The 25,609-nt window shown below is 39.2% G+C and overlaps 1 protein-coding gene across 3 annotated transcripts in view; it reads right to left on the reverse strand.

Annotated features, from left to right (window-relative positions):
- Positions 1 to 25,609, reverse strand: part of grin2da (glutamate receptor, ionotropic, N-methyl D-aspartate 2D, a) — a 110,874-nt gene that overhangs the window by 13,700 nt on the left and 71,565 nt on the right. For all 3 annotated transcript variants that reach the window (XM_034301704.2, XM_034301703.2, XM_034301705.2), the window contains exons 6-13: positions 25,221 to 25,335; positions 24,601 to 24,806; positions 19,845 to 20,013; positions 15,508 to 15,661; positions 8,312 to 8,437; positions 7,858 to 8,087; positions 4,261 to 4,421; positions 2,964 to 3,151 (exon numbers count right to left, since the gene is read on the reverse strand). In XM_034301704.2, the coding sequence (XP_034157595.1) occupies positions 2,964 to 3,151; positions 4,261 to 4,421; positions 7,858 to 8,087; positions 8,312 to 8,437; positions 15,508 to 15,661; positions 19,845 to 20,013; positions 24,601 to 24,806; positions 25,221 to 25,335 (1,349 nt within the window). The remainder of the gene's footprint in view (positions 1 to 2,963; positions 3,152 to 4,260; positions 4,422 to 7,857; positions 8,088 to 8,311; positions 8,438 to 15,507; positions 15,662 to 19,844; positions 20,014 to 24,600; positions 24,807 to 25,220; positions 25,336 to 25,609) is intronic.

The raw sequence follows: 25,609 nt of genomic DNA on the forward strand, positions 1-25,609 counted from the left end.
CTGGCCTCCCAAGGCCACCTTGTCAGTACAGCAGATTGCTATGATCAATGCCCAGCTAGGACAACTCTCCAACATGCTAGCACCTACAAAGGCAGCACCCTCTCAATCTCTTCCATCACTCATCACACGACCTGAAAAATATTCAGGTGATTCTGCTTCATGCTTTAATGCTGCCTGTATTTCTCCAGTCAAGAGAGAGTAACTAAGATAACCAAGATCGCTCAGTTTATCAACCTGATCACAGCTAAGGCACTCACCTTGGCTACTACCATCTGGACCCAAGAAGATGACCACACCACCTCCTATGAGCGCTTCCTAGGGCTCTTTTGGCGAGTTTTCAGCCATTCTCCATAGGGAAAGGAGAGCAACTCCTCACAGTTGCAAGGTGACCAGAAAGCCGCCAAGTTCACATTAACATTCCACACCGTAGCAACTGGCAGCGACTTGAATGAGCCAGTGCTGAAAACAGCATATTGTCAGGGATTGAACCAAGATATTCTCATGGAACTGGCATCCCGCGATTACCAAGCATCCCTCGACTCCCTCATCAACCCCTCCCTCCGTCTCGCCCACCTGCTAAAGAACCAGAGGAGTAAACCACAGCTAACTTCCGTGATGGAAATCTCAGCGCCTGATCCTGCAACTCGGACAACTAGGACAACTTGGATATGCAACTTGGACAAGCCAAGCTGATGGATGTGGAACACCAAAGGCGTCATAAGCTCAAGATGTATTTCTACTGTGGCAGCCCTCAGCACTCAGTGGCACTGTGCCCAGTCCACCCCAAGCCCAAGCCTTCTCTGAAAAGCCCTTGATGGAGGACCCACTGGAGGGGGTCCATAACCAATAATAATACTACACCCCTCCTTCTCAGAATCAGCGCCCTCCATCAAGAATAAATCTCCCACCTCCTTACAGTCACCAAGAACTTTCCCATCGTGTTGAAGTTGCCCTTGATACACAACCATGACCCACAGATCTCCTGGTCCATGTGAGAAATTCTCCACTGGTCCCCACACTGTTTCGGCCACTGTCTGCAGGTCCCTAGACTCCTTGTGGCATCAAATTTAATTGAGAGTCCTAAGGCCAACTCTAACACGGAAATACCTCTAGAGTATCAGGACCTCAAGTAAGTTTTTCCAAGGCTAGCGACCTCCCTCCTCATCGACCGTATGACTGCGCCATTGAGCTCATGGCCAGGGCTATGCCTCCTCTTAATTGTATTTATCCTCTCTGCCAAGGACAGCAAACTATGGATGATTACATCATGGTGGCACTGGAACAAGGATACATTTTTCCTTCCATCTCACCAGCATCGGCAGGCTTTTTCTTCATGGAAAGAAAGGAGGAGGGCTCTGACCATGCATTGATTATCGCGGATTAAACCAGGTCACGGTTTAGTAACGTTACTTGCGCAGTGTATATAATCTTGTCCAGATCCGTGAGGGGGACTAATGGACAACGGCCTTCAGCACCACCTCCAGCCACTTTGAGTACAGTATAATGCTGTGTGGGCTATCTTGCATTCCAGCAGTGTTCCAGTGCCTCTTCATTGATGTTCTCCAGGACATGCTCAGAAAATTCATCATCGCATATTTCAACAACATTCTCATCTAACGCCCATCCAAAGAAGATCACATCACTCATGTCAGAAGGGTTCTTGCCTGGCTCCTGGAGAACGTTATTTGTAAAAGGGGATAAATGCGAGTTCAATGCAACCATAATCTCGTTCCTCGGCTACGTTATTATTAAAGAGAGTGTTCTTATGGACCAGGATAACATCACTGCCATCACCAAGAGGCCGATCCCCACCACAGTGAAGGAGCTACTGAGGTTCCTGGTGTTTGCCAACTTCTCCTGCTGATTCATCAGAGTGTTCAGTTCCATCGCCAAGCCCGTCACAGACTTGCTTAAGAAAGGGGCCAAGAAACTGCATTGGAACTCCCCAACTGACCAACCATTCCAATATCTCAAGGAAGCCTTCATGTCACCTCCAATCCCGAAACACCCAGATCCCTCCAAGCCCTTCATCATGGAAGTGGATGCTTCAGAGACCAGCTTGGGGGCAGTGCTGTCACTGAGGTTTGGAGAGAAACCTAAGCTTCACCCAGTGGTGTTCTTTTCCAGAAAATTGTCCCTGGCTGAACGCAACTTTGACATTGGCAACCAAGAACTCTTGGCAGTTAAACTAGCCTGGGAGGAGGGGTGCCACTGGCTGGAGGGGGCTCAATACCCGTTCATGATATACACTAACCCCTTCATGGGGTTGACTTGTTCAGGATGAGTTAACAAGTGTGCGAGGTGGCACACCAACTCAGAGCGGCCTACAAACATGGCCACCACGGACTGCGACTCCCAAGTCACACATTCATTGTCACGTTCACACACACCTGATTACTAATCATGCACACCTGGACTCAATTCCACCACAGTATATAAGGACATTCTTCGCTACCATACATTCCAAAGTATATGCTTGTACGCTTGTGTCTTGTACCTGCGTTACCAAACCTCTGTTTGCACATCACCTGACTCCTGCCTGTATCCTACCTTTGATTCTGCCCCACTTTTTCGATTCATTTGCCTATTTTAAAATAAAAGCTCTTAACCTCCAACTGTAACCATCTCCACTGCCTGGCAATAGAAATACCAGATAGAAATATCTCAGATTTTCACATATTATGTTTGTTCTTTAAAAATCTTGAACACGTAAAGGGGTTTGTGGCACCTAAAATAAATTTTGTGGCATCATCTTTACCTGGAATAACATAACACTGATGTAACTCTTTCAGACTTCTTTATCACAGTATACTGCTATAACATCCCACGTCATTCCAGTTTTATGTTTCCCAATCAGAATCCAATGTGAACCAATGTGTTCACCAAGTCTTATGGCTTTGTGGCAACATTTTTTCCATTAACATGCTAATTTAACTAAGTTAATTGACCTCTAATCCTCTCACCATCTCCCACCAGTTGCAGCAAAGCAAGGTCTAGAGGTCGCTTCCAGCGTGAGTTCTTGTGCAGGGCGATGCCATATCCTGTAGTGGCAAATACCTTCCCTGAACCAATGGTCATCACTTTACAACCCTCATCTTTTCGTGCCATGTAGTTTAGAACAGCCGCATCATAGATAAAGGCATCCAGTTTGCTGTAAGCAGAAAGCAGTAGAAAGTGCATAGAATGAGAGGGGAGAAAATTATTAATTAATTGTTAAAAGTTTAGAGACAGAGAGAGAAACAGATATAGTACAGTGAATATTCATTTTGTATGTATGCACAATGCATTAGCCTGTGCTTAATTTGGCATGGCCCCTTTCATGCACCCCTCCTGAATGAAGTTTTCCCTAGTACTTGTGCCACAACAAGTATCTGTAATGATATTTATCAGGGGCTTGGCAAAATGACCATGTCTTTCTTAATGTATGGCGCTGCATCAGTTCCAAGGATGGCAATATTAAAGTATTAAATGTTGGCAGACTAAAATCAAAAGATCAAAATCACTGAAAATTGATTGCTGCTAACATACACCCATATATTTGGACATATGTTACATATGAATATGCTGCTACAAGCAAATGCATATAAATTTCCAAAGTAGCTATTTCATGAAATGAGATTCCTTAGGTAACTTGTGATAACTGAAAAATCAGCACTGTCCAAATAGAAATTACCCTTACCTTATGAACAAATTAAAGTTACAGAGAAATATGGAAGAACTCCCCTTCATGAATCCCCCACTTTGCTACGATAGAAAATACTGCTTCAAACAAAACCAAAAAAGCTTAGCTGTTGGGAAATTGTGTTTAGGAAAGTAGCAATTTCAGTGCAATTATGGTGCTTCCGGTGCCTTCACACAAAGAGTGGAACTCAGCTTTCACACCCACTCTGAGACAGACAGAATCCGACAGCCGACAAAATAATTAATGCCTATGCTGTGATCCATGCTGTAACCCACATCTGTCTTTCCTGCTACATTAAAAGGAAATCTTAATTTTCCAGTACTCCATTAGTCAGCTTGATGGTTTCAGGAGCTGTGCTAAAAGACAACTGATATCTTCTATTTTTGTCTAGAACACATTAACACAGCTTTTGCATCCATATCCTATAAACTGGGTCAATTTATATACAATATTACTTAAGGCTCAACAGAATTAACCACTGAAGATAGGAACAAATAATGTAGCTTAGTATGGGAGTGAAGGCTTATATTATAAGAATATATTAGTTCATTCTTTGTCCAAAGATTTCATCCACTCACCCAGTCTTAAGGTTGTCAATGGCCTCCTCTACTCCTCTCTGGTTGTTGCGCACCATAAATTGATGCATGTTTGGGTAGTTGCTGCGAATGTTCTCTTCTGTGCTGCCATTTGGGACGGTGCCAAAGCGAAGGGGAGGGTACTGCTCTGTGGGCTGCTGGAACTACAGGCAAAAAAAGTGGGAAAATCTGAACAGACATATCTGTCCCAATCTATGACTGGCATTCCTGCAAAAGAAAAGGGATTTTTTGCCACAATACAGCAGGGTTCAAAAGTCTAACTGTTTGTATTTAATCTGCTATTAAAACTAATACTGTTTTGGTTAAATTATATTTCTCAAACATGATTATTGCTTATAGGTAAAACACTTGTTATAGGTCAAAAACTTGTTATTATCTACTGAAAGCAGTTGCAAAAACACACGATCCGCAGAGAATCAATGGAATTAATAACAAGTGTTAGTCTTAAGAAACATCAGTTCCATATGTGCAACCCAACAAACACCTGTTCAAACACAAGGCTGTTCATAAGTGTACTTGATATCAAAGTAACTTGGGCCAAAAATGAATGACTGATTTTGTGATTGTATCATCAGACTTGAGGCCATATGTACGGTGCACCCAGTGGACATACCATCCCTTCAGGAAGAAGTGCCAGAAATCTTTGTTGTTTTCTAGTCCATCACTGTGACTGAGGTTACTATGGTGGTTAGAAAATTTCATAATTTTCACATGCAGGATGAAGGTGAATGAGATTCGGCTGGAGATATTGAATGCACTGGACAAGGATGGTATTGTATTATCTGGCAAACTAGGATGGTAGTCCCTACTTTTAAAAGGTGACCAAAAGGTATGTTCCAAGTGTAAGGGAATTACACTCCTCAGCCTCCCTGGGAAAGTTTATGCCAGGGTTCTCCAGAGGAGACTCCATCTGATACTTGAAAATAGGATTTAGGAGGAACAATACAGGTTCCACACAGGCTATGGAACAGTGGACCAGCTTTTTACTCTTGCACAGCTTTGAGATGTCATGGGAGTATGCCAAACCAGTCCACATCTGTTCTATGGATTTAGAAACGGCCTATGATGGTGTGCCTTGACATTTGTTGTGGGAGGCACTAAAGCTGTGTGCGCCACTACTTTGTGTGATCTGGTCTCTGTTTGAGCACAGTGAGAGTGGTGTCCGCCTTCTTGCCATTAAGTCGAAACCATTTAAGATGACTGTCAGTCAGTGTTGGAGAGGTGTCTAGTATATTTCCAGATGATGTTGCTCTTTTGGCACCAACTGAAGTAGACCTCTAACATGAACCTGAATGTTTTGCTGCTGAGAGTCAAGCAGCTGGGATGAAAATCAACACCTCCAAATTCAAGGCCATGATTCTCTGCAGGAAAAGAGTGGAATCTTTCCTTCAGGTGAGGGGAATGATATACCCAGAAGTACCCAAAAGGGGATAGAAGTACCCAGGGATCTTATTCATGAGTGCTGGCAAAGCAGAGTGTGAGATTGACTTATGGTCAGGAACTGTGGGTAGTGACTGAAAGAATGAGGCCATGATTACAGGCGGCAAAAATGAGGTTCGTCCAAAGGGTTCTGGGTATAATGTCTGTGATAGGGTGAGAATACTGGCAATTCTAGGGAGGCTTGGAGTACAGCAGCTGCTCCTTTGAATCAAGAGGATCCAGTTAAAGTGGTTTGGGTACCTTATAAGGATGCCCTCTGGTAAGCTCCTGCTACAGGCACATTCAACAGAATGTAGATACCGGAGCAGAGCCAGGACCTGCTGGAGAGCTTATATTGCATATTTAGGTTGGAATGGAATATTGTGGAGAAGTTAGAATCTATGGCCAGTTTAGGGTGACCTTCTCAGCCTGTTGCCACGACAACCCCCACCAGGAAAAGAGACATGAAAAATGTATAAATATTAACATCAAAGTCAAAGTCATTTTATTTGCCATTTAGACAGTATGCCAGAGACAATTGTACATTGAAATGCTTGTTGCGAAGCTCTGTAAACTTGCTAAGGTACAGATACGACAGAAAAGAACTCAAACCTTCTTTAAGAAAAGTGACTAGACAATAATTTCATTAAATACAAGTAGAACAAATAGTATATAATATTGGAATGTGGTTGGGTCTAATATTTGTTTAAAGAGCAGCAGAGAATACCTGAGAATGTACAGTATAGTCAAAAAAGCAGCAGAGGATAACTGAGAATGTACAGTCAATAGATCGGCAGAGTATAACACTGAGGATTCACAGTCAAAAAAGAGCAGCCAAGAACAAAGTGACAGTGGTAAATGTCTTATAAAAGTAAAGATAGTAATGTGCTTAAGGTGACATTTAGCATGCTTAAAGTGACACACAGTTATTTAGTAGTCTGTTGGCCTGCAAATAAAACGGTTCCTCAGCCTGTTCGTCCGTGACTGTAAGCTTCAAAGCGCCTACCAGACGGTAGTTTGACGAACACGTTATGAGCTGGATGAGTGCAGCCACTCAGGATGCTCTCAGTAGTGCAGTGGTAGGATGTTAGTTTGTGAGGATGTTACAGGGCAGACCAGGTTTCTTGAGCCCCCTTAGGAAATAAAGTCTCAGGCGGGTGGACTTTCCGATCGGGTCCAAGCGCAGGGTCCAAGTAAGGTCGTCAGTGATGTGCACACCCAGGAACTTGAAGCTGGGTGTCGGTAAAGGGGCATGCTCTCCCTCCTGCGTCTTCTTAAAATCCACAATCATCTCCTTAGTTTTTCTGACACTGAGACAGTGTGACACTGTGACAGTGCTCTAATCTAATCCCTGTAGGCTGTATCGTCCCCATTGGTGATGAAACCTAGGATGGTAGTGTTGGTGATGAGACCTAGGATGGTAGTGTCTTTAGCAAACTTCAGGATGATCTTTGAGCTGTGCTTGGTGACATAGTCATGGGTGAAAAGGGAGTACAGAAGTGGGCTGACCATGCATCCTTGTGCGGTACCTGTGTTCAGAGTCAGCATGAAGGACATGGAGTTGCCAATCTTCACTTCCTGTGGTCTACCAGTCAGAAAGTCCAGTATTCAATTGAACATGTGGGTGTCCAGGCCTAAAGCATTAAGCGTAGCGATGAGCTGAATGCATTGGATGCTGAACTATAATCAGTGAACAGCATTCTGTCAGGTGTTCTTTTTGTCCAAATGTGTGAGAACAGTGCTCACGGTTAAAGAAATTGCATCGTCCATAGATCTGCATGACCCATATACCAATTGTAGAGGCTCGAAGACTTTTCTACAGTGCATATGGTTTTTTTTGTTACAAATAAAAAGAGATTATTGAGAAAGGGGACAAAAAGGTACTATATAACATGATGTCCTTGAACTGATGTGAGTCACCCTGACTCCATTTAATTAGATTCTCAGGGATCCTCACATTGCATACCATACTATACTAAATACCATACTAAATAGTCTGCCAGTATACCATTCATGTCATGTCATTCATGTCATTGTCATTTATGTAGGCATACTTCTTAGTGTACATCCAAAATACATAATCAAAAGTAAAAGTAAAAATTCTGTATTCATTTGTTAACAAATTATAAAATGAAACACTACAGTGCATGGTTCAATTACCTTCTTGTCACTGAGGCCAGACACTGTGTCTATGTACTCCTCTTGGATCATGAAAGCAGCCAGGTTTGCAGTGTAGCTTGCCAAAAAGATGACAGCGAAGAAAGCCCAAACCAGCACCATGATCTTACTTGTGGTTCCTCTAGGGTTTTCTACAGGAACTGAGTTATTAAAGACCAGAGCCCACAGCAGCCACACAGATTTTCCTATGGTAAACTTAGATCCTCCTGCCCCTGAGAGATAAATAACAAACATTAGGACATCTTAGGGCTGGCAGGAGTACAGGGAAAAGACTGTACAGAAAGTATGAGCGCAGAATCAGACATGCTCTGCTGATTCAGATAATTATAAAAAAATACTGCATATTTTAGTCTAGTAATAAGCAAAGTTATGCACTGCTGATTTCATCACTAGATGTGCCTAAGGCAAAAAAAATCTTTTTAATAATTTTACTTACTCTTTCCACTTTGTAGACTTCGGTTGTATCCAACAGGGCTGAAAAACTCAAAGATAAAAACGGTTACGGCCACCACAGACAGGCACATGACGAACATCATCACCCATACTGCAGGACTGTAAGGCTCTGATGGGAAACAGATGGGAAAGTATACAGGTTGGGTGGGCATAATAAATAAAATAATAAGGGTGGGGATCCACAAAAATCACAAAAGATGAAGATCAACATCACAAAACATCACAAGATGTATGGACTTTTTTTTATATATATTTTGCACCAAATATAAGTCATTGTTCAATAGCCACAGCTAGACATTGTGGACACAGAAATCAAAACTCAGTCACAATAGGTGAATACAGACAGGTGACAAAGGGAAAAACAACAATAAAGGTCTTATTAAGTATTTGGGCCAACATGAGCTGCCAGAATGCTGCACAGTACCTTGGCATAGATGCTATGGAACTGCAATATAAGTTCATTCTTTGAAAAGATATTACAGGAGTTTTAATGGTTTTGGTAGAGCGCACTATCTAACATGTCAGTCCAAAATCTCCCATAGGTGTTTAATTGGGTTGAGCTCTAGTGACTGTGAAGGCCATAGCTCATGATTTACATAATTTTCAAAAACATCAAACCGTTCAGTGAGACCTCATGCCCTGTGGATGAGGGCACTGTTATCCTAGAAGAGACCACTCCCAACAGGATAGAAATGTTTCATCATAGGATAAAGGTTATAAGTCAGAATAACTTTGTACTGATTTGCAGCTACTCTTCCCTTTAAGGCCAGCAGACCTAAACCATCACAGCAAAATACCCCCAACAGCATAACCTAGCCACTGGACCCTCACTGTAAGGATCATGCCTATACAGCTTTCTTGATGTAATGCTTTGCCCACTTGTCAAGAATATGGCAAAGAATGATTAATTTCCTATTACTTTTTCCACATTTGCATAGAACAGTGCTTATGTTTTTTGCACCAGTGAACTCTCAAATGTGAGAGTTCCTGAGAAAGGTGCTCTTCTGTTTTTCCTTACATGGCACACCAATGCACAAACATTACAAATGAATGAGTACTTTCAACCACAATTTCCAACCTGATTTACTGGTGTCTTACCCATAGATCTAAATGCAGATGAGATTTTAGTCACTGCTCCTATTGAAACACTAGGCAGTTGAACAATCTTTGTGACTGAATCTCTTGCCATCCATGCCCAATAATGAACCTTTTTCAAAGGCACTTAGATCTTTTACTCACTATCTTGATTCAAAATAAAAAGTCAACTCAGCCTGCTCAGCATTTTTATACGTCACAGAGCATGGTATCATGTTAACTGATTAATTGAGGCATCTGCCCTCATTAATGGGGTAGTTGTGGCCTAATGGTTAGAGTCTCGGCCTTGTAACCCGAAGGTGAACCTGAAGGTTGTGGGTTCGAGTCTCAGGTCCGGCAGGGATTGTAGGTGGGGGGAGTGAATGACCAGTGCTCTCCTCCACCTTCAATACTGCAACTGAGGTGAGACCCTTGAGCAAGGCACCGAACCCCCAACTGCTCCCCAGGTGCCGCAGCAGAAAAAAAAAAGGCTGCCCACTGCTCCGGGTGTGTGTTCACTACTGTGTGTGTGTGCACTTGGATGGGTTAAATGCAGAGCACAAATTCCGAGTATGGGTCACCATACTTGGCCACACGTCACGTCACGTCACTTCACTTCACTTAATGTAGGTTTTCCTTTGTCATCTGTCTGTATAATCATTAGATCAGTAGTTCAGATATGTGTACAGATAAAGAGTTGTAAAACCTTTACTCCTTCAAGGACATAATGCCTTTAATATAAAAAAAATGTGGGCTCAGTTACTGTATGGTGAATTCCCATTACAGCCATCTTGAAGTGAGAGTTATATACAGTATACACTATATGGCCAAAAGTATGTGGACACGTGACCATGACCCCCATATGTTGGCCTTTTCCAAACTTTTGCCACAAAGTTAGAGGCACACAATTGTCTAGAATGTATTTGTATGCTGTAGCATTACAATTTCCCTACACTGGAACTAAGGGGCCCAAACCTTTTCCAGCATGACAATCTCCTACAAACCGAGGTCCATAACGACATGGTTTGCCAAGGTTGGTTTGAAGAACTCAAGTGGTCTGCAGACAAGCATGAACTTAACCCCACTGAACACCTTTGGGATGAACTGATGCCATTAAACACCAGGTTTCCTTGCCCGACATCAGTGCCTTTGGCTAAATGGGCTCAAATACCCACAGCCATGTTCGGAAATTTAGTGAAAAGCTTTATGAATAGAATTGAGCCTGTTATAGCAGCAAAACGGGGAGGGCAGTGCTTGTTGAACAGCATGTTCCAGCTGTAGTACATCTAAAAAAATGAGGAAACAAAAAACCTTCAGGATTGCTACTGTATAAATATAAAAGTAGTTAATATAAACAGAGCATCACTACTATGGTGTATAGTTAAGGTCTAGGGTTTATAAATTTCTTATAATTGACATTTATCTGTTTTGTTCGGTCTGAAGGATAGCAAGTATATCCTAACCTACAGTTTAATAATTGTGATTCAGTTGACCAATTTGAAGTGACCAATTCAACTGACCAATTTGCAAAGTCCTGGGATTTAAATTCACAAATACTAGTAGTTACTAGCAGACATATATAGTCGCAGATTGACTATCACACAACCTTACCTGGTGAGCTACAACTAGGGGTGTAATGACGATTTTGATCAATGTATTTATTAAAAAGGCAATGAATAAACTTAGTCAATGAAACAAACAAAAATCAATAATTATCAGTTATTACCAGATTATTATAGATTGTTATTGAAACAGTCAGCCATATTTTTCTGCTATGCATTTCTGTCAGCACCTAATGAAGGAGCAATACAGAAGGACCCATGTTTTTAATTTGTTGGCCCGGCACAGATGGGGAAATTCCTGGAAGTAAAAGACTGAGCCTATGCAAGGAGAAGGCATTTATTATGTGAAGCCATGTACATGCTAGCAAGCAGAAATCTGCAATTGAAATCTGCTGGACAGCTGAAGTGTGGATTATTTGTCATACAAATATATTTCCTTGCAATTGGTTTGAACCATCACAGATTATCCTGAGCCTTATAGAGCCTGTGTATAGTATTTTGGTACATTTTAATGGATTCTGATCAATAATTTTTTTGCTAATATATGTCTGTTGTTGAGGTCTCAGTGTTATACTCGTGTATAAAAAATAATTCATATTTTCTAAAATGATGTGTAAATAATTTAATAGACTAGCTAGTTGATTTGCCTGTAATTGATACTTTTAAAATAGTCCTTCTCTATCTTATCATACGCAAGTAAAAAGTAAGCCTCTATCCCAGATTCTGAACAAATCAATCATATCAGAGGCTACTAAATCAAAATGTATCATATTGTCATAGATTCAGTAGTATCGACAAATATTATATCATTACCTTATGAATTGAAATCATACTGTAACATATGGAAACCTGAGGTTTACAAGCATAACTACATCTGCTTTGAAAGCAACATTTAGATGTTTTAGATGTAGTTCAAGTCCCAGGAGAGTGGGTAACTGCATACATGTTAAACTATTCTGTTGCTATCACACTTCTGATATTTTTCCTTCCTCAAACACAAAAAAGCCTACATACTTTACAGAATGCTTAAAATCTCAGGCCTCAGTTGGTCACTGTATGATGAAATCTCTGGAGGGATGCCATGCAAGCCAACTGCCATTCCCTTTTTATATGCAAATTGGTACACATGTTCAGAAAGTTGTTTTCTTTTATTGATATTAGCATGTATGTAGGCCATTGTGGTAAAAAAAGAAAATTATATCTCTTGGAATTTATGCTGCTTTACTGACTCTGCCCATGTCCAATTGCACAGCCGAGCACAATTTCACTGGCCTTCATCAACTCCTTATGGCAGTGATTTACTGTTCCTCTCCCTATAAGAACATTTCATTCCAAACAACATATGGTTTGTCTATGAATCCTGATCATTTGGTCTGACAATTGCCATGTCAGGAACAATATTTTTACAATTTACTAGTAGATGTTTCCTCTTAGCATTGGTAAAAGTTCTGACAGCTGAAAAGATCTGAAACAGCAGGATGGCCAAACACTGAAACAATGGTGGCAGAGGTTCAGGACCCTGATCTCAGCAAGGGCAGCCAACCGTTTGTGTTTGCCTAGCATCTTCAGGATGCCTGTGACAGGTGGCTGCTGACTGAGGGATATGACTTTGGGTGGAGGTGATGTGTGTGCATGGGGATATTATGAATAACAGCTAGTGCATGTCATTATTCAATTCTGGGGATAAAAGCATAAAATATAGGTGGTGGTTAGTCCTCGCCTCACCCATCCACTTATTTTAGGAACTAACTGCCTAAATTTCAGGGGCTCTTGGACAGCATGCTAGTGAGTAGTAGTGAGATGTAGTGTAGTGAGGTGAAACCCTGAGCAATGCCTTAGACCACATTATTGACGTTATTGATGATAGTCAGAAAGATCAGCCAAATGCCACATTTTCCGATACATATTTTTCTGTTTTTCTTCTCAATCAAGTGATACAAGGCACTCAAACTAAAAGGAGGAGACAATCCAGATGTTGGGCCTGAGGAGCCTTGGGGAAATGCTTTTCTTCGTGGCACATCATAAGCCCATGGCGGGCCATTTACGTAAGAAAACACAAAAATGCCTCGTGGTCCATTTCTATTGGCCAGGCATTCACGGAGATGTATGCAGGTGGTGTGTGACATCCTGTGAATGTCAGGTGGTGAATCCTCTAGCCACCCCGAAAGTGCCACTGTGCCCTTTTCGATTAGTAGAGGTCCCCTTCGAAAGAACCGGCATGGAGCTTGTCAGGCCATTAGAATGGAGTGCACAAGTGCATCATTTAATGTTATTTCTAGTGGATTATGCAATACAATACCTGGGACCAGTGCCTCATCATAAGAATCTGCACATTTGTGTTGTGGAGAAGCTCTTCTGAGTGATCTCCCCAGTCAGTACACTGAAAAAGGTTCTGACCATCCAAAGCACTTTCATGTTAGGCATATTTCACAAACTTTACAAATTATTTGGAATTATGTCGAATCATCCTCAAATGGATGATGGAATGATTAGTGGAATGATTTAAACAAATGCTTCACTACAGACTCAGGAATGTCAATCCCGGCTGTATAACAGGGGGAGTTGGCCGCATGAGTTTTCCCCCAGAAGATCAAGTGCCTATTTTGCTACCCATATTGACCTCCAAATTAGTGGCAAGGCTTCTTTGAGTCAGGGGTGTTGACTATGAGGTAAGGTGAACAGATAGAGGCAATGCATTGCAGATAAGCCACCTAAATCTCTAAAAATCATGAAGATAAGCTGTCCCCATGGCTTTGGTGATGGTGTTTCCCAAGAGGAAGGAGCTGGGACCAGAGATGAATCTAAAATTGAGGCTCAATCCATCCTACTCACCTGTAGAAATCACCTCTCCCTGTCCCAAAAATCAAAGTTTTGGAGATTTCCTTTGTGTTTTCCCCTTTGGTTGGTCACACTAATCTCATAGAGCATGACATACAGACTCCCCCAGGAGTGGTTGTGAGCAACCGCCTGTACTGAACATCAAAAAGGAGGAGTCCCACAATGATTGCTCAAGTTCCATCGTCCTTGCGCCGAAGGTGGCTGGTGCAGTGTGGTTCTGTGTCAACTTCAACACTGTGTCTAAATTTGATGCTTATTCAATGCCACACGTTGATGACCTGCTCGAACAGTTAGGCATTGCTCGCTTTTATTTGACACTGGATTGAGATTCCCTTGACTTCAATGTCTCATGAGAAAACAACTTTTTCCACTCCATTTGGTTTACACCAATTTGTCACCCTCTCTTTTGGTTTGTTTAGAGTCCCAGCCATGTTTCAATGACTCATGGACAGAATCCTTCACTCTCATGCTGCATATCTGGATGACATTCTATGGCAGCTTGTCCATAGTCGCCAGTGGGGCAGAGCGTGACCATTTATATCAACTGTTCAATAAATATTAATTTTCGTCTTTATTCACAGCTCTACACATTTTTAAACTGTTGAAATGCTAATTACCTGTTTTGAGTGGCCAATGATTTAAAAATGTAACAAATAATATCTGTAGTTATCTGACAGATATAAACCAATTTTCCATTATTGCTCATATTTCTAGATGTTACGCAATCTCGGGACAGTGCACACATTGCCCCACTTAGCTTCCATAGAGTTATTACACCTAGTGGTCAAAAATGGGAACTGCAACATGCACTAATAGAGATCCATAGGGGAAAGATTTGCCCTGCCCCATGCTCACTCTATGAACATTTTCAGTGGAGAAGGAGGCACAGCCACAACAGTTAATGACAGGGTAGTCAGATTGGGCTAGTTTAAAAATACTCAGCGGCAACAAAGATCTTGTTTTATAGCAAATAATCTGAATTAAATCAAATAAATTCCATAAAAATAGCAAAATCTAAGTGCAGATAGTGTGTCTGTGATGTACAGGACAATTTCTATTGTAAGATATACTGCAAACATTGGGATATAAAGAGGGGGATTATGGGGAGGGTTATGTCCGTACATCAGACATATGTGTGAAGTACAGTGGATATAAAAAGTCTACGCAGCCCTGTTAAAATGGAATGTTTTTCATAATTTCGAAAATGAAACCAAGATGTCAGATCATGTCAGATCTTTTATCCACCTTTAATGTGATATAGCAACCAACAAAATTCAAGTAAAACCAAATAGAAACATTTTATTAGAAAAATGAAAAACTTACAATAACCTGGTTTTGTTCAAAGCAACTTACAAGGAAGACAAAGTACAATTTAAGCTGTGCAGCTTAGTGTCCAACATGTTTCTTATGGCAGTGGGATTTGAGCTCAGAATCTTCCTGTCACTATCATAGAACCACAACCCCTGAGCTACATGCACAATAAACAGACAGGAAAATAGGTAATAGGAAAATAAATAGGAAAAACTGTCTAAGTGGAAAATAGGTAATAGGGAAATAAATAGGGAAAACTGTCTAAGTGGAAAATAAAATGTTTTTGATTAGGCTGTTGACTTATTTTTTTGTTCCACACCAGTTCAGACAATTCTGTATTTAGCTCTACGGTTGAGAAGGTGCTATAACAGAACCCAAGATCACAATGACTCACCCAAGAAAGCAGATGGAGAGACGGTGCCGTTGCTCCGAGAGACCATAACGCTGATGCCAGTCTCTACAAAAGGAACTGAGAATTCAACAACTTCTGACCTCTCTTCATTGATGGTTAGTGAGCCTATGGCCATATCTGCTCGTTTGGACACCACCTGGTAAGTAATATAATCAAGTTAACATGTTTTCAACCACCACAGCACTTGAAAAGTTACAATAATTGAAGATTATGCTGTTTATAAATAAAAGATTTATTACTGACAAAGCAAGTAAACCAGTCACCATCAAAGGAGCATCTGCAAATTATGAAGACTTTGATTTATTCTTCATTTTAAAAAAGTACCAAAGAAAGCATATGGTTCTCGACCGGTAGCGTACCTAATATGGTTACTTTGTAATCGGGAGGCATACAATGAAGCCAAGTGACCTTAGAAAAAGCAATCAGAGCAGCCAACAGGAGGTATTTACATAAACTTGAGGAACAGTTTACTGCCCTCTGCTTCTCAGTCTAGAGAGGCCTCCAAAACATTACCAATGACAAAAAAAAAATCACCTAGCTGCATGACTCATCCTAACCTACCTGCACAGCAGAACCACTACTATGGATAATCTTGGGAAAAAAAAAACTGCTAATCAAGCTGCTGCACTTCACACCTGCCTCCTTCCATACACTCTCCAGCAATGTCCCCACCACTCACCACCACAAAGGAGGTCTGCAAAAAGGCATGAATCCAGATTATGGAAGTGCTCAGAGAATATCAGTGCAGACCATTGCAGAGAATATCATCCCTGGCCATCATATGGTCTGGAAAATGCTTCAGAGCAGTTAAAAATAAAACAGCACATTAAAAAAAAAGTTTGTTCCCACAGGCAGTATCTCTCATAAATAATTTCTGTACTTGTCCATTCAATTAGACCTGTGTATCTGCACTGTGCAATTTGAAACTTACATTAATACATAAATATTTGTACAACAAACTGTAACTTCTGTTATTACTTTGAAATTGGCTTGTGTTTATTGTATAATCTGTATAGTTTGCATTACTTGTACTGTTGTCAGCAGTGTAGCACTGTTTGTATTTGCACTGTCTTGTATTATCTGCACTGTAATATGTATCCGTTGTCTAGCTTTCTGCCAAGATGAATTCCTAGTACATGCAAGTGTACCTGGCCAACAAAGTGATCCCAGTTTGTAACATTACAAATTGTGGAAAAGTTTAAACAGAGTGATTACTTGTGCATGGCACTCTCTATACTTTAACTGCAGGAGTATATAGCACTATATAACTGTAAAAATTATCTAAAGGTATATGTTTACAAACTTTGCTTTTACTGATTTGAGTTTTTTCTTTCTACTTTGTATATTTATCATTACTATAATTTTCAACGATAAATTTTATTATTTTGTTTTGAATTTTAACTACGGTGGTTGCTGCCTCACAGTTCCAGGTTCGAAACAGAGTTCAGGTTACTATCTGTGTGGAGTTTCATCCTTTCTAGATTGGTGTGAATGAGTGTGTGGATGTGTGTGTGCATGGTGCCTTGCAATGGATTAGCGTCCAATCATAGTTCAATTCTCCTGCCTGCTGCAACCCTGACCAGGATATAGTAGTTACTGAAGATGAATGAATGAATGAATGAATGTCAGTTGTCAAAAATGCAAAAAAAAAAAAAAGAAATTCAACCATACCTGACTGATCCACGTAAACAAAGTAATGCCACTTCATTTCTTCACAGTGCAATCTATTAAATAAGCTAGACAATAGTATGGTGGCTATGTATATAGTTTGAAGGAAAGAGACTGCACTAATTGCCGAGGAATTCAACCTATGCATCTACACTGTGCTACCAAATGCCGATGCATTCCTACATTCCTACTTTGCTGCAAGTGGCCATGCATATGATGTAGTTGATACACACTAATTTTAGGGGTAAGCTGATGAGGGCAAGTTAAAACAGCATTAAATTTATGGCATATATTTCTATACTATACTTAAAAGCAAGTCCTATGTTTATTATTGGTAACAGAACCTGCTTAACTAATCACTGCTTTAGAAATTCCAACCATTTAGGGCAGAATAGGGGAAAAAAGAAACCTTTTACTCTGGCTTGGGGTGATTTTTTATTGTTATGCAATTTGTTTTTAACATAACAGACATACAGTGCAGCTTATTATAAAAAAAAATATGATTCATTATAGTGCAATTACTGCACAAAGCAATACTGTAGCAACGCTGTAAGAAATTACAATTCCATCTTTAACCACCCCAAACCTCAAATGAGTAAATGAGCATGTGCCTAAGTTTGGGTAATCACATTTTATTGGTTACAACCTGGTGAGAAACAGGAATACCCAAGCCAACTCAGTATACTCTGAGCTCAGGGCTATTGTGGTGATGACCAAAGAAGTGGCACAGGCTTACTACAGCTTTTATTCTAATAATTTTCAGAGGAACGGTTACTAATATATCAATTGGCTGACTGTAGATTGTGGCTTAATATTATTAAAATAAAAATTTGTGTCCTCCCCGGACATATGCATGTTGCACATATCAATATTATAGCAGAGATCACATGGTGACTTGGTGACAATATCTCACCATTCAGTATATCGTTAGTGCAATGCATTGTCCGCTGCCACCTTTCTTTCACCAGACCAATACCAATTTTCATTTCATCCTGCATTCTAGTTTTTATTTTCAGCCTTGCAGCCCAGACTTGGCTGCTGGTGAAAGCTGTGTGGTATTTATCCTGGACCAAGATGGATCCATGGATTTATCAGGATATATGACTGATGTTCAAATTTGTTCCATATATGTGGCGAAATATTTGAAGGTGTAATGCCTCAATGTAACTGATTCATCACAGATAAAGTGATAATTCTCTGTAGTTTTAGCCTACAGTTTGGGAATTGTAGACTGTGTATATGATTTGATGTGTTTGATATGAATAACAGTGTTATTAACGTTCCAAAATGTAAAAATTCAAGCTAAAATGTTCCCTCCTCTGACTTTTTTTTTAAAACAAATCTCACCCTGCTTATAGGTTTGTGAACCCACCCAGACCCTACACCTACCATTCTGAAATCTCAAGCTCATTCTCCATCTTTGTCAACTGACTGCTCACCATTGCTAAGTAGAACACTTTTACCTACGTTCATTGGAGCAATACCTGTAACTAAAGTGACAGGACAAGAAAATTAGCTGAAAACACTTTCTTTAAACACACACATCATATAACACTCTATTCTCTACAGAAGATATCTATGACTCAAGCCTCAGCCTTCTACCTTACAAGTCTGCCTGGCTGGAACTGACGTCTTCACTAAGGTCTGGATCCATCACTCAGAGTTCTTTTAGAGCTTGGCTATCTAACACAAAGCAAAGGCTACCCAGAACTCCAACCCAGGTTCTCAGAGTTCTTCCCATTACAGTTCTGCAATCCTTCTCTATACCACTATAAGGTGTGAACTACACTTGTAAAATCATATATTATAATGTAGTACTACACCAAATTTGGGTTTAGAAAAGGACACTGAAGTGCATTCTGATTGGCCATTAATTTTTTACACTTAATAAAGGGGACTGTGGATGGCGTAAGCTACAGTAAAATAGCTAACAAGGTAGACATAATTTTTATCAAGCTAGCTAGATATTTACAATGCTGATGATTTTTATGTAATCCATAAAAGGAAACATTCCAACCTGATCACACACAAAATCTATACAATTTCTAGAGTGAGTGTGATGTTGCTGGATTTCATACAAATGAAGTCATAAGAAATTTATTACTGCTAGCACCCACAGCCACACTGTGATCATATAAGGTAAACTCTGGAGCAGCATGCCTGCTGGAAGCTTGTTTCTATGGTTATAGAGGCATCTTTCAATTTACTATTTTAGTATTTTTAATCTTTGTGAAATTTTGTTAAATGTGAAATGTTCCAGCTTGTTCCAAATGTTCACAACCCGAACATGTTTCACCATTATAGAAAATGAACACTCTTAATAATGGAGTGATTTTTCCCAAATGTTCCTAATTGGCTCAGTGTAAAGTGTTGCTATTTGCTATGTGAGTATTGATCTGTCGTCTTTCTTACAGTTTACTGTATATGATCTTGCCTTGACTTCTGACCTTGGGATATCCCTGATTTCTCCCTTGTTACAAATACTGTAGCATAATATTTACATAGGAATCTGCTTCATTTATATGTTGCTTTAAAGAAAAGTGTTTGTCTAAATGTAAACCTGATGTGACCTATGTGGTTTCTTGCCTGTGTGAACACCTCTAGTAGCCAAATTATTCACCATTAAAAAGATTAAGATATAAAGACCTCACCTCCCCAACCATCCCGTTCCACTCTCCGTCTATGTTCTTCCCATGCCTGCCATTTGTCACCAGGTAGAGGTCATAGGTGAAACCTACAATTTTGGCCAGTCGTTTGAGGACATCAATGCAGAAACCTTTGCAGCAATGCTTCATGGAGTGTATGCCTTCCAAGACCACGCTGTAGTTGAAAATAAAGAGTGAGAGGAAGTAGAGTCAAAAAAATGATGAGAGAGGAAGGAACATGTAAAACAATGAGAATATTTCCACCACAGAGTACAGAATCGTGTACAGCACAATAAATCTAAATTGTTGATATTGAACCTACATCCTGAAGCTACACTGAAGCTACAGCTCATGCTAAGCACTGTGGGTAGTAGTAGTGAATAAGGAAGGCAGACTCGGAACAGGAAAGCAGGAGGCATCTTGCATACAAATAGCAACATCAAAAAAGCGACAAGACTGTTTCTATTTGTTTTTAGACGTTACAAAAGAAATGAATCACTTCCATGCACACAGACTGCACAGCTAATGGACTCTCATATATTGTCAGTTCTTCATTTAAAACATTTTGGTTTTTGGATTTATATGAAAGCAGTTTTTAAGACTGAGACTTTTTAAAGCCACTAAATATTTAATAATGAAATTTAAACCCAAATGAATTCATATACTTGAAATATATAACTTTGAAAATCATATATATATGTATTTGTTTATTTTTACATGAGCTCCTTGAAATAAAAAATATACATTTATTTGAATGTTCATGTTTGCATTGTAAAATTGAGTTTGCATGAGTCACACAAATGAAATATATTAGCCTACAAAGGAGATGCAAAGCCAATTAAACCTGAATGCAAACAAACTGACATTTATCAAAGTGTATAGGCTAAATAACTATGAGACATAATACCAGAGAAAATAAGAAGAAGTCATAGGCATTGCTCAAGGTGGGTATAAGAAAGAATGACTCTTTGGTAAGTACATTTGTTTATTGCTTTTTGTGCTATTTATAATCATACTGCATTACAGAATTAGGAGCTGGTGTGAAATGTTACTTATGACTTTGGTGTCCATGATCTAGTTAGATAAGAGGTATTTAGGCAATTTCCTAGAATTGTTTTAGCTAACTTGATGAAACAGGATTTTTATAGCACTTCTGTTCACCACTGGTGACCCAGTTTACTACAGTAATACTAAAGGAATATTGATGTTTACAATAGTATTACAGGAGTAAAGTCAGCCTCTCATAATAGTAGCATATATAAGAATTCCATAGTTCTTCTCATGAGGTTTACTCACACAATTAAGTGAACTATTCAAATACATCTGTCTGAATTATCCAGCTTCCATCTGTTCATTTTTGTTCAAATGCTTCTGCTTTTCCAGCATGTGAAATTATTAACTTCTGCCTCCTTCACAGGCATTACAGCAGTGAGAGGGAAGCGTTGTCGCCTTTACAGCTCCAGGGTCATCAGCAGAATTATGAGATTCATCATTTCTATGATTACCCTTTTTTAAATAAGCCTACTGATTCTTTCAGAAAACAAACAGCTTGAGAAATGTAAAACTAACTGATAATAAATGCTATTATGTGCTATTTACAACATGCTTGTGTCAATGTTCAGAAAAAAATTACAACCTAACAGAGTCAAGACCAGCAATGTTCAAGTGCACAGAATCTTGCATGAAAATTTATTTTGAGATATGTTGCACAGATATTCTATAACATGGTTTCTACATACTATATATGTAGATACTAGATACTGGAAGATATCGTAGGATTATTTTCTATTTTTCCAGGATTATGTGTTAATAGATTTAAGATCAACTCAATTTAACGTGATGATTTTTGTAAGTGTCTTTGTTCTTTCATGATGCACACATGTCTGTTCCTTGCGTCATGATGTTTTGTCCATGCTTATGTTTTTCTCCTGTCTTAGCCTTGGGCATTATTTATATGGTCGCATGTCATTTATAGCGCATGTCATCTTGCACGTACACATCAGTATAAAAGCCATCTGTGTCCAACTTTTGTTTAGACTACCATCTCTTGTTATTATAAGCTGCCTTTTGGTCTCCTGATTCTTCAGTCATCTTACTTCTGATGAAAGTGCAGTATTTTTATGGTCATCCAGAAATATTTACAGCAAAACTATATATTACTTTTACAATATATTAAGATATAGAGAAAAATGTCTTGCTCTTGACAATGCTATTTCACACTTGATGAGAGTCTGGATGCACTAATGTAGGAGGTAACATAAAATGTATGTTTTATAATTATAAAGTCAGGTTTGTGTAGGTATGGAAATGTAGTGCTTTGGTTTGCACATTTCATTCTGAAACATTATGGAAACATATAGGCCTAATGTATGTATATTAGCTTACTTTGACCCTTTTGTTATACTTGATTTGCTATTGTAAAAGATAAAACAATTAATTCTAACTTGGATCAGTGAGATGTTAGATAATTAAAAAGGGTGTGAAATTTGCAGATGCAGTGGGACTTTCAAACTCATTTAGGTTTAAAAATGCATGTGTGCTAGAGCCTACAGAGACTCTCTCTTAGCACAGACACAGGGATAAGACAGGCTGTGCCTGACTTCAAACACAGCCTTCTAAGTCTTGTTCAATATCTTACAACCCACTTTCATGGATGCTCACTATTCTTAACACCCCCTATTCAACATAACTAGGCTCCTAAAGGCCTATTCACACCAAAAGCTTTCATGAAGCATCTTTTAATCACACACAAGCTTCTATTATATTTTGGGTTTAAATCCACACCTGCTGTGAGACATACTGTTAAAACACGTACCCATTTGTTTTTACATGTAAGTGGATAATAAACTGCATTGACATCCATCCAAGTCCATTATAGGTCCAAAATAACATTACTGTATCGGAGGAGAACAAATCACTAATCCAGGCACCTACAACGAGCAGATTACCTGACAAGCAGAACATTATCTGAGGTAAATGTTACTCCCAGCATTTAAATAGAAACCTCATCGTTGCTACTGACGCAAATGATTAATTTCCGCTCTTACATTAGTGATAAAAATGTGCAGCTTAATTTAGTGAGTTTTTGCATATTTTTAATTCATTCAAACATTTTAAAACTTTTGTCTGCTCTCATCTGTACAGAGTGTATAAGCACTTTTCTCTGTTTTGATGAAGATTAGATGATAAAGAGGCATTGCGGACACTTCTGATTATCTGATTACAAGCAGAATTGAGTAGACATATGTATGTTTCGCTATGGCATGTAGCTATCCAACAACTTGTAGCTACTCATTCACTGTGTGAGGAAATCACTTAGCTAACAAGATTTTAGACTTATTTAAACAGATTGAATGCATTTTCCACAGCACTTATTAAATTGGCTCCTTAACCAACAAAATTTTTACAGGCAGACAGCCAAGGCAAGGTTAGAAATAAATAAAAATATTCCACATCATTTCAGTGAAATATAGCTACGGCTTCTTAAAGCTGAGGTGTCAAAATATGTTATAGGCAAAAAATGACCATAAGCAGATTTTTCATTTTTACTGGCCGTGCCAGAATTCAACCACAGCAACATCCAGGTTTTCTCAGACCACCTCACATACAGTGTTTATGACAGAAACTATGCTGAGGGGAAGAAATACACTCTTTGTGCGTGGATGCAGTATTAGTGTATTGTATTAGTGTGATATCTGTATATTTAACCCTTTGCACAATTGTGGATTTTGGACTGTTGGCATTCAAAAAAAAATGTGTTTATTAGACTACCACTAAAATATTGACATAAAATTTTCTCACAGATGAAACAAAAAAATGTATCTGCTGTACAACCTTTCTGACAGCTGGTGATTGCTACCACTAAAATCGATATAAAGTCTGATTGGATATCGCCACACTACTCTAACTACACCTCTCACTCAAATTAAACCATTTTTTACATTTATGCTACTCTGTGCCACACTACTACGTGCACTAATGGTCGTAAAGACTCAAAAAATGTGCAACTTTTTTTGCCTGGTTTTTGTCATCATACACTATGATCACAAAAATATTTACGCAAGTATTTTCTGCAAAATGGACAAATGTATGATTAGCAGTTGCCATAAATATAAAAATATAAAAAAATTATATGATCCTAATATTTTATATATAATATATATATATATATATATATATATATATATATATATATATAAAACATCAGCAAATCTCTACAGCAATCTGTGATCGAAGAAACAAGTAGTGATGCACACTATATGTCATATACTATAATGCACAATTGTGTAAGGTGAATATGATTTATTTGTTTGTTAAGAAATCACAAATTTCATGTTAGAAAAACTCATTTTACTGCTGTCTAGTGCCAGTAGATCAAGATGTATGGCTTAATAAATCTGGAAGACATTTCATCAGTCACCAGAGAGACTTCAGTTCAACAGAGTACTGGGAAACTCCCCATTATTCTCTATGTGTCTTCTGTGTGTGCGTGTGTGTGTGTGTGTCACGCTTATGATTTCATGAAACTCATTCATTTCGCATGACATTAATATCTGGAGGGTGAATTTGTTAAAGTTATAACAAGACCATTTGTCTTGACTTTACTACTACTAAAAATGACCTACATTAGAAATTGTTAGAAGTGGTTAGAAATACAGTGATAAAACCATCAGCGATTTCAGCATTGTTCTTACTTTTAGTAAAAATGTAAAGTGGGTCAAATTCATATAAATAGAACATAGAGGTTAAACGAGTCTCTGACCTGCTGTTGAGGGGTAGACGGCATGGCACAGAGTCACGAATACATGAGCCAGTTCCAGGGTCGGCTGGCTCTACGATGACAAAGGGCCTCTCCTCCAGAGTGACCACACGCAGGTGTTGACTGTCATCCAGTGGTTTGAGGAATGGACCATAACGCGACCAAGGCGGGTAGCGCAGACGCAGTACGCCATTCTCCCACCAGCCCACCTACATTATGCCAAATGTTACTTGTATATTGTTAAAACACTTTTAGTCAACCTATTAGTGTTAATGCTTTTCATTGTGGAGGTAATCAATCAAGGACTTGATATGAATTTTGATGGACTTGATCAATAAATGTACAGTAACTACTGAGTCTTGGGGTTCTATTTTCATGCTAATGTAAACATGAATTGCTGGATAACAATGGTGTGTTAATTTTGCATTTTCCTATTTTGCTTGGATGCAGGACAAATTTTACCTTAAACTTCTAAGTAAATAACATTAAGATTCAGTTGTTTATATAAATAACGGACTAAAAGAATGAATGAATAAATGACTGAGTAAAAGATGAATAAATGACTGACTGACTGACTGACTGACTGAATGAATGAATGAAACATCACCAAGACTTGGCCTTACCTCCTCCCAGCCCCGACCTGCAGTGTAGGAGATAACATCCACTAGTGGATTGGCTAAATAGCCATCATCATTAAAGGAGTAGTCTCGTCCCGACAGAGTGATGTTACTGAAGTATCTGAAAGAAGAACAAAAGAGAGAGGAGTGGATAAAGAGAGGGTGAATGATAGAGTGAGCGAAGAAACAAATTACAGAGAAGAAGGGTGATAAAGAATTGGAAAGTGGGAAAGAGGAGACCAGAGAGACGATGAGGGAGAGTGTGAGCCAGCAGAGATAAAGAGAGTGAGAGATATGAGTTCTATTATTTCTCTTTCCACATGGGATATTGTGTGTGTTTTGCACTGAATGCTTCAGGGTCTTTTATATAAAATATCTCTATATAGCCAAAAACT

The sequence above is a fragment of the Pangasianodon hypophthalmus genome, chromosome 29 (genome assembly GCF_027358585.1).
Source record: "Pangasianodon hypophthalmus isolate fPanHyp1 chromosome 29, fPanHyp1.pri, whole genome shotgun sequence".
Lineage (NCBI taxonomy): Eukaryota > Metazoa > Chordata > Actinopteri > Siluriformes > Pangasiidae > Pangasianodon > Pangasianodon hypophthalmus.